Below are 21,291 nucleotides of genomic sequence, written 5' to 3' on the forward strand. Positions count from 1 at the left end.
GTCTCAGATGTGGTGTGGTGCACCTGCAATCACAGTACTCTGGAGGCTGAGGCAGGAGAATCAAAGATTGGAGGCCAGCCTGGGCTACATAGTTGAATTCCAGGACAGCTTGGGATATACAGCACAATTCTGTTCATAACAAACAGACAAAATCCTATATATTGGTCTTAAAAAAAAAAGGAGTGGGTTCAGACCACAGGCAAAATCAGACATTGAGGTTTCTTCAAAACAGTACTGGGAATCAAAGATACTGTCAAGATTGCTTGATTTGGGAGGTAGAAAGATGGCTCGGTAGCTAAGAGCACTTGTTCTTGCAGAGGACCTGGGCTCAATTCCCAGCACCCACACAACTCCTCATAACCAGCTATAACTCTAGTTCCGGGAGAACTGACGCTTCCTCTGAACTTCGAGGCACCAGACATGCACATGGTGCACAGATATACATGCAAACTAGAAATTCATACACATAAAATAAAAAAAACTTAAACAAAATGATTACCTGATTCCACCCTTCTCTCCACTCCCCTGACATGGTCTTACCACGTAGCCCAGGTTGGTCTTCAACCATGACATTCCTACGTTAACCTCTTGAATGATGGAATTACAGGCACACACCACCAAACCTGACTGCAGTCCTGTTTCTAAAAGACCCCTTTCTTCTCTTTTTACTTCCTGGGCTGCAGGCTCTTTTGGTTGATAGAATGAGGCTTATGGAAGCTCCCTGGATTTGGCCAACTGGTATCCTGTCCAAAGTCCTCTCTACCTTGATACTTTCAGTAGCCCAAGCTGTGAGACGTGACCAAGGTGACATCTGCAGTGGCTGTTCCTGGGCCTTACTACAATACTTCTAGAGTCTTGCTTTACCTGTTTGTTGTTTTTTGTTGTTGTTTGTTTGTTTGTTTTCTGGGTTGCTCAGATTTGGGCGTAACATGCTTTATTTCCTAGGCATCTTCTGGTTGTCTCCATCCTTTTCCAAAGCCTCTTGCTGGGTCATGGGTCTAAGCCTCTTGCTGGGTCATGGGTCTAAGCCTCTTGCTGGGTCATGGGTCTAAGCCTCTTGCTGGGTCATGGGTCTTACTCTCCATACTCAGTGAGTAAGTACAGCTCTATGTCCTGCCAGTGTCTCTTCCTTGTCTAAGGTCTGGCCCACTGTTCCAAAACCTCAAACAAGGGACTCAAGCTTGTTGTTGCCTGACTGTCAAGTGGACTTGCCCAGTCCCAGATGTCCCTTTGCAGTGCCACTCCAGGTAGCTGAGATGTCTCCAGACCAAGCCTTCTCATTCTGTCCCATCGTTCTACACTGTGACTAACCTCCTTTTCACTGTGATGTGCCCCATCTCATCTTAACAGAAGAAACAGTATGGATCCTCAACAAAGTGTAACAGCACAGGAAGGTAAAGAGTGGCCTGGCTGAAAATCTCTGTGAGACTTTAATCTGTGTCATGTAGCTCTGTCAGTACAGTTGACACAAAGTACAGAAGTATTCATGTCCCCACAGTTAAGCCTGAGTATTGAAGAAAGCATCATCAGAACCCAACCATAAGGAACCAGAGATTGCTATGCCCTTGTCTAACAGAGAGAGTATCATCGATGTGGAAGGAGGAGAGGGGAGGCCAAGGCATGGAAATCAAGCAGAGCTAAGCTTGATTAGAGCTCTCCTAAAAACACTGCATTGAAGCCTTGAAGATCAGAGGGTTGCCATGACTACCTAGTAGTGCCACCGAGCCCAGTGGTGTGGTATCTGAGACACTGCCTCTGAAGTGGGAAGATGAATTGTCCTACTTGTCACCAGCACAGATCACATCTGCCTTACCCAGGTCATTATTTTTTGTGATGGCAGCTGCCACTCTTGTCCGTGGCCCTTGCTTGGTAAACTGGTACCCAAACTTGAGGATCCTTGAGTTCTCCTCCAGCATCTGGGCGATCTCCATCTCCACAGCTGTTCCCAACTGCTGCCTCTGGTTGTGGGCGCGTACACATATACATGGGATAAACAGGAAGGGAAAGAAAAAAGTTACTTACAGGGGAAAACTACATGGCTACGTCCCAAAAGAGAGAGAGAGGGGGGGAGGGAGGGAGGGAGGGAGGGAGGGAGAGAGAGACAGAGAGAGACAGAGGCAGACAGAGACACAGAGAGAGTGCATATGTTCTATGGGCCAGAAACTGTTAGGAAAGCCAGGAGATCCCATCAAATCCACAGAGAGCTTTGAGCTTTGGCCCACTCCCTATGGGGACTCCCCTAAGATAGAAGCCAGCTTTGCTCCACCCATCTGTACCTGGTTGTCAATCTTGATCTCCGTCAAGGTGTCATTCTCCCGCAGCGCTTCCACCAGGGCCAGGATTCCAGTGCCAGTGATAAAATTGGACTCTACGTTTAGACTTTTCAAGGTCTTGTTGACTTTCAGCATCTCTGCAAAGGCCTTAGTGTACGAAAACAGTCATCAGGGTTTCTAAACGTGAACATCTCTCTCCCAAATGAAAGAAATAGATTGCTGGATAGCATTTAAAGGAAACATTTATTAAGTCATATTTTTATTTCTAAGTAAAATTAAAATCTTGAACTATAAAAACTAAAATAGTGCCAGGCAGTGGTAGCACATGCCTATAATCTCAGCACTCAGGAGACAAAGGCAGGCAGATCTCTGAGTAGTCCACCCTGGTCTACAGAGTGAGTTCCAGGACAGCCAGGGCTACACAGAGAAACCCTACCTCAAACAAAACAAAACAAAACAAAACAAAACAAAACAAAACCAACCAACCAACCAAAGACCCCAAAACAAAACAAAAACAATCAACCAAACCAAACCAAACATAAAATTAAAATAGCTTAGTAGAAGCTGGAGAGAGAGAATGACTGACTCTCAGCAGCTATGAGTGACTGACTCTCAGCAGTTATGAGTGACTGACTCTCAGCAGTTATGAGTGACTGACTCTCAGCAGTTTTGAGTGCTGGCTGCTCTCCTGGAGGACCTGGGTTTAATTCCCAGCATCCACGTGGTGTATGTGGCTGTATGTTTTTTCTTTTTAAAAATTTTTTTAATGTGTGTATTTTTTGCCTACATATATATCTGTGCACCATGTGTGTGACTGAGCCAGCAGCCACCAGAAAAAGGTGTGGGATCATCTGGAACTGGAGTTATAGACAGTTGTGAGCACTATGTAGTTGCTGGGAACAAAAACTCAGGAAGAACGGTCAGTTCTCTTAAACATTGAGCTCTCTCTCTAGCCCCTCTCTCTCTTTCTGTGTGTGTGTGTGTGTGTGTGTGTGTGTGTGTGTGTGTGTGTGTGAGAGAGAGAGAGAGAGAGAGAGAGAGAGAGAGAGAGAGAGAACAAGAGAGAGAGAAGACAGACTCTGAGGTGTCCCAGGTTGTCCTTGAACTTGCTGTGTCACTGAGGCTGGCCATAAAGTGTTGATCTTCCTGTTTGTACTCCTCAAGAGTTGAGACTAGGTAGTCCCTAAAAGAACACATTTTAATAATGGTTTAAAGGTGTCTCAGTATGAACACATTTTTAAAATATTCATATAATTGAGGCTGGACGGATGGTCCAGTGGTTCAGAGCACTTGCTGTTCAATCAGGAAAACAAGTGTCCAGACCTCAGCATCGAGAGGCTCACAGACAAGTCTAGCTCCACGGGATCTAACACCCTCTTCTGGCCTCCACGAGCACCCCACACTTATTATACATACACTCACTTAGAACCATACACCTAGATGCACACACATATATAGATAACATTTACACACACACACACACACACACACACACACACACACACACACACACACACAGAGTATATTTTGGCTCTGCCCAGATGAACATGAACAGGCTCTTTAAGGTACTGAGGCCTGGCCCTTTTGCTCCTCAAGTGCATGAATAGTTGAGATTGGCAGCCACTTTAATTAAAGTCATAAAGACAATAAGTGGGAGAATGAAAAACAAATTGCTAATACTGATTGCTTCTAGGGAGTAGCCCTAAACGATCTTAATTTATCTTCATGGCAGTTAAGACAGGAAGAAGGAAGAGAAGGAATTCCACAGGAGACAGGCAGGTTTCTCAACCTCTGCATGGCTAAGATCTGGGCCTGGTGACTTCTTTGCCGTGGGTGTCCTATGAGCAGCCTCTCAGAATTCTGAGACCTTACAAATACCAGTAGCATACGTCCTCATCATAGCTCCAAACACCTCCAGCCACTGCCAGGGAGCCCTGGGAGGAAAAGCACTCCTGAGCTGAGAGTCACTGGGACAGAATGGACATCCTGTGTGTTGACAGGTGTTAGAGCCGAACGCACAGGGACATAGGCTGATGGAATGGCACACGATGCAACTCAAGGTACATTTATTCAATAGTTGTTCTTCATTGCTGTCTGTTAGTTTTGAGGCAAAGATTCTCTGTGTAGCCCTGGCTATGCTGGAACTATCTGTAGACTAGGCTGGCCTTGAACTCAGATATTCCCCTGCCTCTGTTTCCCAAGTGATGGGATTAGAGACATAGGCCACCATGCTCCGTTTAACACTTGATCTTAAAATTAAATGCACCCATGTTAATCAGAGCATGGGATGGGAGTGCAGCAAGCCTTTCCTCATTGGACACACCAAGCTTTGGCCTTAACTTTCCGTCCCAGAATAAAGAAACTTCAGAGCAATTAGTTCTTTATAAAAACTTGCACAACCTCCTGGCAGGCAGGCAAGATCGTGCCGCTTTATCTTAAACTTCAGAAAAGAAAACACTTTTTCTCAAATGGGACGAAATGGAGCCCATGCAGCCAAACACAACTTGGAGTTATTCACTCTGGTTCACTTCGGTTCAGCAAATATCTGAGCATCTATTCCATGTGCTGGGATAGTAGTGTCAGAAAAACACAGAGGTGGTTCCCTCCATGCTATAGAAATGATTAGAGTAGAAATACATGTCTCAAGATTTGCTTTCTGCACTCTATGGGATTATATAAAACTGTAATTTCCTGGGGCTAGAAAGATGGCTCAGCAGTTCAGAGTACATGCTGATATTGGAGAAGAGCCAAGTTCAACTCCCAGCACCCACCTCAGGCGGCTCACAACCACCTGCAACTCCAGCTCCAGGAGTCCACATACCCTCTTCTGGGCTTCAAGGATGCTGAACTAACTCTCTCTCTCTCTCTCTCTCTCTCTCTCTCTCTCTCTCTCTCTCACACACACACACACACACTTAATTAAAAATTAAAATAATTCTTTTAAATCTAATAAACAGAACCCAACATACATGGTAGTCACAAGAAATGTAGCTACTAAGCCTTAGTAAACCAGCTAGTGGGTTGGAGAGATGGTTCAGTGGTTAAGAGCACTGACTGCTCTTCTAGAGGTCCTGAGTTCAATTCCCAGCAACCACATGGTGGCTCCCAACCATCTGTAATGAAATCCGATGCCCTCTTCTGGTGTGTCTGAAGACAGAGACAGTGTACTCATGAACATAAAATAAATAAGTAATTCTTAAAAAAAAAGGAAGAAAACCAGTAGTAGTTTGAACTGATGAGCTATAAATATAAAACACCCCACAGGTTTCAAAGATGGAATATGAATAAAAGAATGTAGAATACCTCATTACAGTTCTAAGTTATATCTACACGCCCAGACATATCTCTATATACTTTTATTTTTTAGACTTTATTTTTATTTTATGCATATGGGTGTTTTGTCTGAAGGTATGTCTGTGCTTCATGTATGTGACCTCATACAAGGATGAGGTGCCAAGGATGCTGGAAGAGAGCATTAGATTCCCTGGAGCCTGAGTTATAAGCAACTGCGAGTTGTCTGAAGTGGATACTTTGTATCATCTCAGGTCCTCTGGAAAAGCTGCAAGCACTCTTAACCGCTAAGCCTTCTCTCCAGCCCAAGACTGTTACTTTAAATCGAACCACTGTGTCAGGACCTTTGTTTTTCTAGTTTGATTTGAGAGCCAGCGGCTGGTGTTGTAAACTCTCAGGTTGATTCCCGGAGACCCTATCAACAACAGCAGGGCTGTGTGTGTAAATTTAGTGTAATGGAACTAGAACGACCTGGTGGTGATTCTTGGCTCTGTCATTACTTGCCACGCCTGGGATAATCTAACCTCTTACGTTATTGCAGGAACTAACAACAGCACGTATTTGGAGCACTAAGGGATGACTGGGTGAGGTAAGCTTTCAAAGCTTAGCGCTCAGAACTGTAGTCACCGAGTCCCTAGAAGAGTGGCTTAAAATAAGCAAAGCAGACAAGAGGAAGCGGTGATGGCTACGGTGGGGACAGTATTTACTTAGGCTAAGTAGCTTTCTTGTTTGGCTAGATTACCCCAAATGCATAAAAGGACAAAGGTTTGGTTATTACTTTTATTTCCATACTCGCATTAACTGAATGTCAAATGGAATGTTTCACTATTTTTGGTTGTTTACAGTATGCTTGGCTTATTAATGCACATACAGATTAAGACAAAACACACTCTGACGTTTTTATATGTGCCAAGTTCAAGCAAGTTTGGGGGAGGCATCATAATATCTAATGACGGTTACAGAAAGTTACTGTAGGAGGGAAAGTTGCAGAATCGTTTTTCTCAACACAGAACAAACTCTAAATATTTATTTAGTTAAATGCCAAGACGCCTGTCTTGTTTGGAAAGCACAGCGCTGTCAAGAATCCACTTAAACCAATGCGTCTGTAGTGTAGGTTCTTAGCCTGTGCCTCAGGACCGTAAATTTGTTAGATTAAGTTGACCAGATCTAAGACTTTCAATTGATAAAATAAATTATCGAGGAATGGTGATTTCATGCCTGAAATTTTAGCACTAGGCAAGCTGAGGCAAGAGGATTACTGGGAATTCAAGATTAGTCCAAGATCCATGGTGGGTTCAAAATGCAGGCTACACAGCAAGACTCCTATCTCAAAACAACAGAAAGCTAATCTTAAACAATAAGAAAAAAAAACTAAAAATAAAGAGTTGCCAGGGAATTAAATGACGTCATATTGTGTTTCAAGTCTCACTTACAAGGGCCACAGGGTCATTGCTGCGGGTTGCAGCCAGGCTGAACTTCTTCACATGGGTGTTGGTCTCCAGAGACTTTGCAAATTCCTTCAGGGTTGGAATTGGAATGTTCTAAGCACAGAAAACAGGGTTAGTTAGAAACCATTCACACTGCGCTCCCACTCACCCTCAGTTGTTTTCAGTTTTGATTGGACCCAAGGTCTCAATGTCCTAAGCATGCGCTCTGCTACTGAGCTCCACCATCAGCAAGCCCCCTGCAACTTTTGACTATAACCTGTATTTAGATGGCTGATTACACATCTTTAAAAAAAATTTTTTTTAAGTCCATGTGTGATAACTAAGCTATTCTGAGAGAACAGCGCCTCCTAGTGCCCAATAAGGGAATGTAACTCAAAAGATTTTCCTTTTCCCCCCTTCTGCCCTATATCCTAGGGCAGGCTAACAATCATCGTCTCTCACACACATACCCTTCAGATATGCTTTTCTCCTTGGTCTGAAAACACCTGTTGTCGTCTTCTCCACCTCTGAAGAGCCGCCTGAATGATTTCCTCTTTGGTTTATGAGTTCTCCTAGGCAGCTTCACATTTTTCCTTTCCTACAATTCCATCACCACTCGGGGCTAACCACCTATGCTGCCAACATGTGGTCAGTGTTTGTCTCTTACTATAACATCCTCAGTGAACACTGGATGGATCTTAACTGGGTCTCCTGGAACCCAGGCCGGCTTCAATCTGGCCTCAATTTCACCAGGTTGTCAAAGCTCTCCTGAACTCACGGTGATTCCCTGCTTCCACCTCTACAAAGCGAGGTCTCTTGCACACAGCCACATGGAAGTGCCATGCTGGGAGCGGATCCTTTGGACTCAAGGTATGAGCTAATACATGTGTTTGTATTCTTTTCTTTTTATGTTTAGATTTGTTAATTGTATTTTATGAGTGTCTTCCATGCTTGGGTATATATGTGGGCTCTTTCTTACAAATCACATACACAAATCACCTGTCACTGTAGATGTAAGCAGCAAGCAGCAAAGGACAGCACTGGGCATGAGCCTGGCTGCATGATGGCTAAGCTGATCGACCACAGCAACTAAATCTCAACTCTCACTGACGAGCAAGTGAGATCATGAAATTCCAGTAGCCAATGACGTAACACATAATGCACATTCTATAAACATAATATAATCGGGGCTGGAGAGATGGCTCATCAGTGAACAGTACTTTGCTACTCTTGCAGAGGACCTGAATTCAGTTCCTAGCATCCAAGCTGATTAGCTCACAACTGCCTGTAATTCCAGCTCCAGGATCCACTATCGTCCTTGACCTCCCCAGGCAACTTCACTCATGCGCATGTACTCACATAGGACACCTATACACATAGTTAGAAACAGGAGGGATCAGGTCGGGGTGAGGGATGGAGAGAAAGAGTAAGGGGAGAGATAACTGGAACTGGGGGCAATGTGGAAATTGGAAACAGTGGAAACTGTTACAGTGGAAACTTCCTAGAACCTATGAGGGTGACTGTGATGGCTTGTATATGCTTGGCTCAGGGAGTGGCACTATTAGACCGTGTGGCCCTGTTGGAGTAGGTGTGGCCTTGTTGGAGAGGGTGTGGCCTTGCTGGAGTAGGTGTGTCACTGGGAATGGGCTTTAAGACCCTCATCTTAGCTGCCTGGAAGTCAGTATTCTGTTAGCAGCCTTCAGGTGAAGATGTAGAATTCTCAGCTCCTCCTGCACCATGCCTGCCTGGATGCTGCAATGCTCCCCCCTTGATGATAATGGACTGAACCTCTGAACCTGTAAGCCAGCCCCAACTAAATGTGTTTTTCTAAGAGTTGCCTTGGTCATGGTGTCTGTTCACAGCAGTAAACCCCTAACTAAGATAGTGACCCTAGCAAGGACTCACAGTAATGGAGGATACAGAGCCTGAACCAGCCATCTGTAACTAGGCAAGGCTTGCAGTGGTGAGACTGGGACACCAATTCAGCCACAAACCTTTGACCTGTTATAACCTGTCCTGCCTGAAAGATGTGCTGGGGCAATGGTGGCTCAGAGCTTGTGGGAGTGGCCAACTAATGGCTGGTCTAACTTGAGGCCCACACCAGGCGAGGGAGCCGTGCCCAAAACTGCCTAGATAGCCACAAACTGGAAGCTGGATGGCCCAGATCTAGGGTAGAACCAAACATGACTGGCAAGAAAAAAAAAAAAAACAAGCCAGTGAAATGATTTCTAATGATATTCTGTTGTACTCACAGATCACAGCCCAACCTTTATCAGAGAGACAAGAGGCTTTCTCTGGCAGCTGATGGGGGCAGATGCAGAGACAGGGACCCACAGCCAAACATTAAGCAGAGCTTGGGAGACCCCACAGAGGAAAGACTGTAGGAGCCACGGCACCAGGAGAACACGGCCTACAGAATCAACTAAGCAGGGCTGCATGAGAATCTGCGTCAGGCCCTCTGCATATATGCTGTGGTTGTTTAGCTTGAGATTTTTGTGAGATTCCTAACAGTTGGGGGGGGGGTGTCTCTCTGGCTCTTTTTGCCTGCTTGCTGGACCCTTTCCCTCCTCCTGGGTTGCCTCATCCAGCCTTGACATGAGCACTGTGCCTCGTTTTGGTGTGCATCTTGTTATGTCGGGTTCACTTGATAACCCTGGAGGAGCACTCTTTTCTGAAGGGAAATGGAGAGGCAGTAGAGCTGGGAGGGGCAAAGGGAAGGGAGCCTGCAGTCAGGATGTACTGTTCCAGAGAAGAATAAATAAAAAGAAAGAAGAAACAACTCATTAGAGATAGTATTAAATGCTAGGGATGTGCTCAATAGGAACCAACAAAACAAACCTATACCTAATCTTTAGGAGGTAGAGGCTGGAGGATGGAGAGTTTGAAATCAGCCCTGTTGACATATTGAGTCTGAAGAGTTTAAAAGCCAATCTTGGCAACACAGTGAAACCTTGTCTCAAATTAGCCAACCAAGTCATCAGCCAGCCAACTGAAGAGAATGAATAAAGGGGGCCCCAGGCAATCCATATGTGCTCACGCTCCTCTTGTCTGCTTCTCTTCCTTCAACAGCTCCATGTCAGAAGGTGGTCCATGAGCAAAGCTGTGCAAGATTTGTGAGACCCTGGGAGAAAGCTCCAAGTAAACAAGACAAGAGTCTTGCAATCTCTGGTCCTTCATAGCATGGATTGTTCTTTCAATGTGTTTTCGTGCCTCTTCCAGGTGTACTGGTTAGGGGTGAGTCTAATTCACATTATTCATTACGACTGGCTATTGTTATTTATGTGGTAGGCTTCTATGGAAACAAATGTGTCTTGCCACATGCTTCTTGTCCTTGTGACTTTATACTTCACTCAGGTGACTCTTCTTAACCCTCAGAGTATAAACTGTTGGATGCTCCGAATAAAGTTGCCTACTGTGTGAGACTTCAGTCTACCTTATTTTAGGCTCCCACTGCTAACTAGAGTGGCAACAGCAAGACTTATCATTAAAAAGAACAAAGTGGGAATGACAGTCTTGACTTCAGACACCAGGTCATGGGAAATACTGTGTGTGTTGTTGAGGGGCACATGTAGTATGGGTACCCTGAGAGGCCAGAAGTGTTGGATCCCCTGGATCTGGATCTGGTTGTGAGGTACTTGATATGGGTGCAGGGAACTGAACTTGGGTACTTTGCAAGAAAAGCAATTACTTCTAACCACTGAACCTTTGCCTTCTTGACTGTTTTCACTCTGGGGTCACTATCTTTGGGAAAAGCCAGATATAGTTGTGTGAGAACACTCAAACAGCCCTGAAGAGTGACCCATGTGGTGGGAAAGTGAGGTCTCTTGCCCACAGATGCATGGGGCTGCCATCTTTGGATACCTTAGCCTTGATTGGCAGTTTCTCACTTGAGAGCCTGTGCCAACTACCCTTCTAAGTTACTCTGACATTCTGACACTTGAAACTGTGTGAGGGGGCTGGGGATACAGCTAGGAGGTAGAGTGCTGTAACACACACACACACACACACACAGAAGGAAAGTTGATGTGGTTATTCACCATCAGGTATAATTCGATTTGTTTGGCCTGAGTTCTATGAATTGTTTCAAAAAGTTCTAGAAATCACGCTTCTTATAGACCCATTTCTTTTGACTGGATTAGTCTGTCTGAAATCAGTGACTTGAAAGGACCACAGGCCACTGTAAAAGCAGTCAGTCAGTGATGTCCAGCTCTGGAAGGGACAAACCTTAATGTTGTTGAGGTTGACCTCCTGCAGGCTGGGGTCGTTGGCCTTCATCTGCTGCAGGCTTGCCTCCACATTTGTGGGGTTCGGTGGCTCCTCAAATACTGGCTTGGCCTTTTCACCTTTCACGACATCTAAAACACAAGTTTTAGTTTATAAAAGAAAGTGCAAGAGGTCTTCTATCAAATTAGAGACAGCTTCCCCGGAAAGTATCATTCTTTCATGTAGAGTCCAACACTGGTTCCAATATGAACCACAGTGAGTTTATTCGCACTGAGCAGTGGTGCCGCTCTGAGTCAGTCTGGAAGGCAGATGCTTTTCAGCCACTATGAGGCATCTCATCCACTGGCAGTTACTGTTGTACCAGTTGGACTTTCCCACACTATCAGCACCAAACCATAGGCTCTGTGATGCAAAGATGGCCACCACGATGAGCCTCTTCATTTTCCAAATCCTTTTAAAAAATGTTGTGTGATGCTAAGACTTGAACCCAGGCCCTGCTCAAAGCATTTGTTCTAGTACTGATCTATGCTTCTCTCCCCAGTTCCCCAAAATCAATACCGCTCTGGCTTCCTGATCGTGGCCCTCCTCCAATTTCCATTTTGCATCTCTAGCTTTGATAAAGGTATGGAAAGACCAAGGAATGGAAAAGAAGAATGAAAGGCACCTTAGAAACAATTACTGGGGGGCTGGAACATGGCTCAGCAGTTAAGAACACTTGCTATATTTTGTAGAGACCCTCGTGGTATCTTAACAAACATTAGTAAGTCCAGTTCCAGGGATCTGAAACTCTCTTCTGGTTTCCTTGGGCACTGGATATGCACGTGGTAAACATATATACATGTGAAAAAAACTCCATTTCCATACATATACATAAATAAACAAGTAAATAAATACATAACTTAAGCTAGATATAGCAGTATATGCCTGCACTACCAGGATCTAGGAGACCGAGCCAGGAGGATCATGAGTTTGAGGCCAACCTGGGCTACACAATGAATTCCAGGCCTGTCTCAAAACAAACAAAACCCAAATAGCAACAATAAAACTACACACACTAACTTACCAGAAAATATATGGAGTGCATGCAACATACAAAGGATTAATATTCTAATGTACAGAGAGCCCTTACACATCAGCAATACACTTAAAATCTCAGCACTCAAGAAGCTGAGAGAGGAGGATTCTGGGAGACAGGAGTTTGAGGCCATCCTAAGCTAAGTAGCAAGCCCTTTTCTTAACAACTAACCATGTAAATAGGAAGCTACAGAGATGGAGTAGTATCTCTGAAGTCTCCATGAGAATAATAAATGGTTTATCCAGAAGCCAGGATCTGTGTCCACTGAGATCTCACAGTGCAAACAAAGACCAACTGATTACTCTGAATAAGTTCCTTTGGAAAAGATCTTTCTACATATACCCAGAACATTCCTGACATCCAGGAGGTATTTAGCGAATGCTTGATGAAGCCTCATTGCAGGAGGCTGCAGCCTGTCCATGCCATGCTTTCTGGGGGAACTAGGTAAGCAGAGTCCAATGACCAGCGTCCATAATCAAGACAAAAAAGACACTGGGGTACAAAAGAGAATGGAGCCAAGCTTCCCTCATTGATAAAATATCCTTTGGAACAGAAAACTTTATTTGCATTTTGAGCTGACTGTGCAAACTTATCAGGAATACTTTTTTTTTCCCCACTAGAAGACGTGCCACGAATGTGTGTTCTGTAGCTCTGCGTGCCCTGAGTAACCACACTAGGTGAAGCCGATACTAGGCACTGAGCCTGGTGGAACATGCACCAGGCCGGCTCTGGCACTTCCCATGCTCCCAGAGCCCTCGTCAACTTACTCCTCACAGGCCCCTTGCGACCTTCGCCGTTGGTCGTCTCTTCATCAAACTTCGGATTGTTGAGCAAATTGTGGACTCCGAGGACAGCTGAAAGACACCACAGGTAACAATAACCAGCAGGAAGTTTTGAAGTATTAGGATGGCTGCAAATAGTAGAACAATTCTTTATACAGAAGAAAGTCTCCAGGTCCCCTTTCCTGCCGAAGTGTGTGGTATATATGCACAGCATTCAATAACTTATGCTAAAAATCCTCCCAAGACTGTCGGTAGCTGTACAGGCCTCTGTGTGGTTAAATGGGCAGCATCATTAGGAGCTGAGAAACAACCGTGCAGCCATATCTTCCAACCACTGAAACACTTCTAGGTCCCTGTGCTGGTTAGTCTTAACTAAGCTAGACTCACCTGGAAAGAGTCTTAATGAGGAATTCTCTAGATTACACACACACTCTCTCTCTCTCTCTCTGTGTGTGTGTGTGTGTGTGTGTGTGTGTGTTATGTCTGTGTGGCATGCATGTGTCTGTGATGTGTGTGTGTGTTGATTAGTATTGGTGTAGAAAGATGCAGCCCATTTTGAACAGCACCATTTCATGCACTGGGCCCTGAAGTGCACAAGCGTGAAGGAAGCCAGCTGCACAGAAGCAGCGGCATCTATGTGTCTCTCTCTCTGCTGTTGGCTGTGGCTGTGATGTGACTTATGTTACAGGGGCTTACATTCCTGTTTTGACTCCCCCCCCCGCCCCCCCCCCTGCAACCTGTAACCTGGCAGTGTAAGCCGAATAAACCCTTCCCTCCCCTGAATTGCTATTGTTCATGGTGTCTTATCATAGCAAAAGAAATAAAGCTAGAACAGTGCCCTAGTTAAGTAACTCAACATTCAGCTCTTGGTTTGTTTTGTTGCTGTTATTCTGTTTCAGGGTCTCGCCTTATTGCTGGATAGCCTGGAACTCACTGGTAGGCTAGGCTGACCTCAAACTCAGTGTGATCCTCCTGCCTCTGCTCCCAAATGCTATGACTATGAGTAGGCGCCACCATACCCACCTCCGTTTACTTTTCTTATCTGTAAAATTAAAAAAAGGTGGAATTCAATCTAAGGATTTTGTTTTGTTTAAAGTCTCACTTTGTAACTCTGTCTAGCCTGCAGCTCTCATTATGTAGACCAGGCTGGCCTTAGACCTACAGTAATCCTCCTGCTTCCTTCTGCCTCCTGAGTGTTAAGATTAACACTGTACCAGAAAGTCCGATGGAGTACGAATTTTAAAGATCTAATGTGACAGATTATTGTGTTGTTTTTTTCCCCCCTCAGAGGTAAGAAAGATTGTGATCCTTTTTCAGTAGAAAAAGGAGTTGTCCTTTCTTTCCCAAAGGGAAAGCAGAGAAGGGCTATCAGGCACAAAAGGCCGGCTGAGCATATCAAGGTCTTAACGCCCGATGTTACATGGGACTGGCACCAAGAGGCACACATGCCAGAAGCAACACTATGGGTGGTCCTGCGTAGGTTGAAACAGATTTCCCTAATCATGAAGTTACAGGTGAGAGGCACAGGCCCCTAAGAGCCTGATTGGATCTACTGTAAGCTACATTTTAGAAGGGAGGCAGCCAGCAAAGACGGGTCAGTGGTTAAGCTTGTAAGAACAGGAGTTAGTCGAGGCAGTGGTGGTGCACACCTTTAATTCCAGCACTTAGGAGGCAGTGGCAGGTGGATCTTTGAGTTCGAGGCCAGCCTGGTCTACAGAGTGAGTTCCAGGACAGCCACGGCTGCATGGCTACATGGCTACATGGAGAAAAAAGGAACAAGAGTTAGAGGTAGGTGTGTGACTTGAAGCAAAAAAATTCCAGAAGGCCAGTTTGGGGCTATACTGACAGTTCCAGAGTTCAAGGCCAACCTCGTCAGTGTACTACCACAGTGAGGCTCTGGGGCTATAGCAAAGTGGTAGAGTGCCTGTCTAGCATGCCTAAAGCCATGGGTTCAACTCCTTGCACTGGAAACAGAATAACAACAATAATCATGGAGTGAAGGAGGGGAAATGTGGAGCACATTGAGTTTGAACCCTGACCGCCACATCCTAACTGTATGATTTGGGAAGCCATTGAATGCCCATGGACTCTGCCTCCTCGTTAATCCCAACCGACTGTGAACTTGATTAGTGGCTCTGACAGTGAAGCATAGGCAGGGCTTTCTGTGAGCGTGTTTCCTCAGAGCGTTCACTAAGGGGGAGGAAGCCTTGCTCTGAATGTGCCTGGCACTACCGCACAATGGGAAGAAAGGAGAAAAAGAAGGGCGACTGTGGCACCTTTGAATTGCTTGTCTTTCTGCTCGCTACCTTCCATACCAGCACAGACAATGCTCCTCAGGACTCCCTCAGTTGCTGTGAGCCTTTCTGCTTACAGGTTATTCCTAGTCGTCTAGAAAGATCCACCCTAGAGAGGAAGCTGCTTGGTTTTCATCCCCACTGAAGGCTTTCCACTGAGTCCTTAGGGAGTGTCTGTCCAGCCGAGTAGGGAGAACAAAGGCAGTTCTATTTGTTTTATCTCCCTGGATTTATTACATGGATCCCAGGGTCAAGTATCTCCAGAATAATTGCTTTTTCTTCATTCTCCTTTCTCAGGTGTTTTCTGGGAATCAAAGTCCCACCCTGCATTCCTCCTTTGGGCAATTCCAGTAAAACCTGTGAGACAACCCATGGGAAAAGCAGTAACCATGGAGGGATCTCTCCATAGTAACCACAGGGCCATGATGCCCAGTTACTGTGAAACTAACTGTCATGAGCTGAGTCAGATGCTACAGAGACCTCTGACAGACACTCAGACGTGAACCTCGACACTCAGACGTGAACCTCATGTCCCTTGCTGATATCATCAGAGACGGATGAAGACGTATGGAAATGGCAGACATATCTGAATAAGGCAGGGCAGGTATTCCCACAAGGAGATAGATGCTACATACATCTTCCAGAGGAATAAGAATCAGAGTTCTGGGGCTGGGAAGCAGCTAAAAATTGATAAACTACTTCCCTAGGAAGCCCAAGGGCCTGGGTTAGAATCCCAGGACTTAAGCAAGAAACAGATGCACATCGGGTGTGGAGGTGCGCATCTGTGATCCCAGTGCTGGGGGGTGGGGTAGAGGTAGGCGGGGCTTGGAGCTCAGCCAGAAAAGGCACTTGCCACTCCACAATGCAAGCTGGAAGGTCTGAGTTCCATCCTCAGAACCCGTCTAAAGGGTGAAGGAGGGAGCCAGCTCCATAAAGTCGTCCTCTGAACTTCACATACATCCTGAGGTCAGCCAGGGCGCCTGAGCTTCCCCCCTCCTTGTGGGGATTAAGACCGCCAACTACAACTCTTGTTCTAGGTTTTTAAGTCAGGGTCTTGCCCTGTAGCCCATGCTACTCTAGAGCTTTCTATGTTGCTCACCCATCCACAGCACAGACTTTTTTTTTTCCTAATGAGAAACGACTTAATTTAGGGGAAAAGCTTGCTTTTCATTTCTTTTGGATTATTTGAACTTTTATATCTACGTTGTAGTTTCGATGATAATGGTCATCACTGATTCGTATGTTTGAATACTTGGTCCTGAGCTGGTAGAACTGTTTGGGAAGGACTAGGTGGTGTGGCCTTGTCAGAGAAGGTGTGCACTGGGGTAGGCTTTGTAGTTTTAAAAGACTCACTCCCAGTGTGTGCTCTCTCTGCCTCCTGCTTTTGGATCAAGATGCGAGTACTCAGCGGTTCCCATTGCCATGTCTTTGCTTCACCACCATAGACTCTAACCCCCTGAAACCATAGGCTCAATTAAACACTTTTGTTTATAAGTCACCTCTGTCATGGTGTTTTGTCATAGCAGCAGAAAAGCAACTAATCCAATCTACATGTAAAGGCAATTAAAACAACAGTCCTGTTGTCATTGTCATGTTTCAGTTTGTTAAGGAAACTCGAAGGCAAGCTGACCTCCTGGCTCAAATCAGCTTGTAATAGCAACTGTAAGGGAGACCAAGCACTCCATAGAAATGTGCCCTTGGAAGCCAGGCAGTGGTGGTGCACGCCTTTAACCCCAGCTCTCATGTGGCAGAGTTTAAGGCCAGCATGGTCTACAGAGTGAGTTCTAGGAGTTCTAGGTAGCCAGGGCTACCCAGAGAAAGCTGGCCTCAAAAAACAAAAACAAACTAACAAACAAAAAGAAATGTGACCATAAATGTGTGACACCCAGAAGTGTGTTTTAACGTGGAAGCTCTCGGAAAGCACATGGGGATATCACTTCATTCATTTTTAATTTCGAATTCTGTTTTCTTTTTTGAGACAAAGTCTCAATTCTGTAGCCCCGGCTGGGCTCCAACTCACAATAATCCTCTTGCCTCAGTCTTTAGAGTGCTAATGCTACCATTTCGGGAATGAGTTACCACACCTAGCTTGCAATTTACTCCTTTTAAGTTCTCAATAACCTTTCCCATCAGCTCTCTTCAGTTTTGCACAGGAGTCTTGTAGGGTGGGAATCATCTGAACAGGAGAATGGGCTAAAACATGGCTTGCTCAACCATAGGCTCCAGTCTGATAGGTAGATAGGGCTGCTGTCACCCTGGGCACACAGTATTCAATAGCTACCAGCAGCTCATAGGTTTGCACCAGGTCAGAGAGGACATGCCTTGGGGTCTCGTAGGGGTCATGGGCCAGCCCTGAGAACTGACCTGCAAGGTCGTAGAGTTCAGTGTCTGAGGCACTGGCCAAGGCTTCCTCCAGTTCTGGGTCCAGGGTCACTTTCTCTTCTTTCCGAGTTTCTACAGGCTTTTCCTTGGGGATAAAGACTCTCCCTTGAAATCAGAAGAAAACGAAAGACGACTGAGCTACTGCCTTACGTGTAAGGCGGGCAGACTGAACAGAAGATGCAACGCTGGCATTAAGACACACGCCATTGAGCTGTTTCCTGTCATCTGATGGGGCTAATCTAGTACGAAAAGGAAGGAATCCTGCCTTTACCACACAGAACTCCCCTGAGCTCACTAGTAATTGAGCATCTTCCTAATGGTGATAGTTAATATCATCAACTTGACAGGAAAAGACAAATCTCCAGGCATGAGGGAGTTTCTAGACTGAGTTAATTGGAAAGACTCTAACATCTGTGGGCAGCTCCAATCTGTGGGCAGCTCCAATCTGTGGGCAGCTCCAATCTGTGGGCAGCTCCAAACTGTGGGCAGCTCCAATCTGTGGGCTGGGGTCTAGGACTGAATGAAAAGGAGAGTGTACCGAGAACCAGCGTCCATCTGATTTCTGTCTGCGGATGCAGAGTGAACCTCTGCTGTAGGCTTCTGCTGTCCTGAAGGCATGGCACATAGGACTGTTCTCTTGAACTGTCACTCCAGACAGACCCATCCCTCCTTGAGTTGCTTCAGTCAGGTACTTTGTCACGGCAGGGAGGGTAACTACCCACTGGCCATCTTCTAAGGTGATTGTGTGCACCTTTTACACTCAGCTAGTCCTGCTTTCACCACAAGCTTCATGTAGGTCAATCTGGGTTTAGTTTGCCTTAGACACTCCTCAACTCAGGAAAAAATGACAAAATCTCCTCCTTTAGTATTCTGTCATTATTGAATACACACCATTTTGGGAATTTTATTGAAGATTTTTTACATTATACCTCATGCTTGTCACAATTTGGTTAAGTCCTACAGCAACCGTGTTACCATAGAAACAGCTTGTGTTGCCATAGAAACAGCTTGTATTCCACAGTAACCTGAGGCTGTTAACCTGACACATCACTGATCAGCTCTGCTTTCTTAATTTCCTTCTCAGTGGCAAGTGACCCATCACGTCACGTGCACAGCACAGAAAGAGTGGCAAGGATGACACCTGCCTAGTGCCCCCTTTTCCTCACCACTGAGTAGAGGCCCAAAGACCACCTCACTGGAGCTCAGAGGAAGGAGCACCTCCTTCCTGTCATTCAGCTCCACCCAGTTTCTTAGGCTGATACAGATACCACACAACCACCAAAGTAAACCAGCGAAACGATGAACACAGTCACAGGGCTATGAAAGCAAGGCCCAGGGGTCATTCAGATAGGGCACTCTATGGTAGGAAAGGTGATGACAGAGAGGGGTCAGGGAAATCCAAGGCCCAGCATTTAGCTGAGAGTCTCTTGATTTAAAAAAAAAAGTGTGTGTGGGGGGGGAGTATAGGTCAGAGAGCAGAATTGGACAAGTCTGGGAGAATGAACAAAGACACAGGCTGGGGCTTAGCAAGGAAAGGAGCGATGCAGGCAGGAGGCCGTGCAAGCTACACCCATGCTGAGGCTGCAGCAGGGTTTAGGAAATTATGCAGGCAACACGTCTGAAGTGTCAGCATTGGGGTGGGGGGTAAAGTCTGGGATGATGTGAATTAGGAGCCTATTTAGGCGACACAGTGATGGGGGCAGGAGAGGGGTGGGGGAGGAAGGGATGAGGAGAAGGAGGAGAGGGAAAGAAAAGAGAGGAGGGGACAGCATAGGGTCCTGGCATGGACCTGCTCCTCACAGCCTTCCCAGTCACACCAGTGTGTTCCATTTACTGGATGACAAGCCATCCTCTTGAGATCCAGGGTCTGCCATAGAGTTCTGCAGGGGAGGTTCTCAGTGAACGTAAGATGAATGCATGGCACACTTTCCATCATAGCTCTAGAGCTGGGGGATGGGGCTCTAACCACTCAGGACAGAGTAGGAGGCCTTGCCTAGACTCTTCTAGTTGATGTACCAAAAGGTTTTTCTCTTTTAAACTAATGAACTTCAATTTTGAGAATAGCTTCAGGTTCATATCAAGTTGAGCAGAAAATTCTCATGTACCATGCCCTCCCCAACCCTCCCCACTAATATCCCATGAACCCATGAAGACCCATCGTTACCACCATGAGCTGTAATTTACCTTAGCGTTCACTCTGGGTGTTGGACACGACGGTGTTGTAAAGTATGGAGTGTAGTTTATAGGTTTACTTCCTGTTCCCAGATCAGCTCCTTTGACGGATGCTCCACAATGTGTGAAGGGCATTCTGTCCCAGGACATGGAGTCTGTGGGCCTTACCTTTCTTTTCTCCTGTGAAGGGTACAAAGTCCTCCCTGTCCTTCTGTTCCAAAGCCTCTTTCTCCAGGTACATGAGCAGGTGTTCTCGGTCAAATGGGCCAGTGGCTGCTTTCTGGGTCTGGTCTTTCTGTCGGAATCCAGCAGGTAGCGTTGCACTCTGACAAGACAGATGTGATGAAGGGAAGATGTTGAGTAGACCGAGTGTGTTGTTTCTTTATTTGATTGTACTGACTGAAAGTGGGAGAGCAGGGGGCACCTATACCAGCTGACAGCTCTGGGGACATGCATGTTCTAACCTCCTTTGCTAAGGAAGGGAACCCAACCAGCTCTAGGGGCAACAGCGACAGAAGTATCAGCTTTGGATTTTCTGCAGCTGCCTTCTCTCTCTCTTTCTGGATAAAGTTTCACCATGTAGCCCTGTCTGTATGTTCTGGAACTCACTATGTAGACCAGGCTTGCCTTGATCTTTCAGAAATCTGCCTTTCTCTACCTCCCAAGTATTGGGATTAAATGCAACACTATGCCTGGTTGTATTTTAGATTTTTAAGTCAAGGTCTCCCTTTGTAGCCCATGCTGCCTTAGAACTCCCTATTTTGCCCAGGTTCCACCCAAACTCATAATCTTCTTCCCCCACCCAAGTGATGGCATTATGCTCACCTGCTCTGATTAAGCCCCATTTTCCATCCATATATATATGGATGGAATATATATATACATATATAATTCGTACTTAAATTAAAAAATAAACTAAATATCCAAAGTATCTAGTACAGCAAAATGCCATATAAATAATTTTATTTGCTTACATCTCTAGAGTTAAATCACTATTTTGGATGCCTCCAACTTTAAGCTTAAAATAATGTTATTAGGGCTGAAGAAGATATTTGCAAATGAAATGCTATAAAGAGCTACTCAGCTTTTCAAGAACTGACAAAAATATTAGAAATTGATATTATGATGATAATCATCTATACATTGTCATAGAATTTCAAATTTTTTGTATATTTGAATAAAATTATACCAGTTGTGGTAGTACATACAATCTCTGTACTTTACAGGTAAAGGTAAAATGATTGAAATTTCAAGGTTCTCCTTGCATACATAATGTTCTTGAAGCCAGTCTCTCCTATGTGAGACCTTGTCTCAAAAAACAAAACAGAAAAACCCCAAACAACAACAAAACAAAACAAAAATAAACAAACC

General features: G+C 45.3%; 1 protein-coding gene across 7 annotated transcripts in view; it reads right to left on the minus strand.

The window, feature by feature from the left end:
* Tmod2 (tropomodulin 2) overlaps positions 1–21,291 on the minus strand; it is a 45,722-nt gene that overhangs the window by 9,212 nt on the left and 15,219 nt on the right. For all 7 annotated transcript variants that reach the window (XM_006511268.3, XM_030244444.1, XM_030244445.1 and 4 more), the window contains 7 exons: positions 20,089–20,245; positions 17,731–17,853; positions 13,058–13,144; positions 11,216–11,346; positions 6,998–7,105; positions 2,277–2,420; positions 1,814–1,958 (listed from right to left, as the gene is read on the minus strand). In XM_006511268.3, coding sequence (XP_006511331.1) covers positions 1,814–1,958; positions 2,277–2,420; positions 6,998–7,105; positions 11,216–11,346; positions 13,058–13,144; positions 17,731–17,853; positions 20,089–20,245 — 895 coding nt within the window. The remainder of the gene's footprint in view (positions 1–1,813; positions 1,959–2,276; positions 2,421–6,997; positions 7,106–11,215; positions 11,347–13,057; positions 13,145–17,730; positions 17,854–20,088; positions 20,246–21,291) is intronic.

This window comes from Mus musculus, chromosome 9 (genome assembly GCF_000001635.26).
Source record: "Mus musculus strain C57BL/6J chromosome 9, GRCm38.p6 C57BL/6J".
Taxonomy (NCBI): domain Eukaryota; kingdom Metazoa; phylum Chordata; class Mammalia; order Rodentia; family Muridae; genus Mus; species Mus musculus.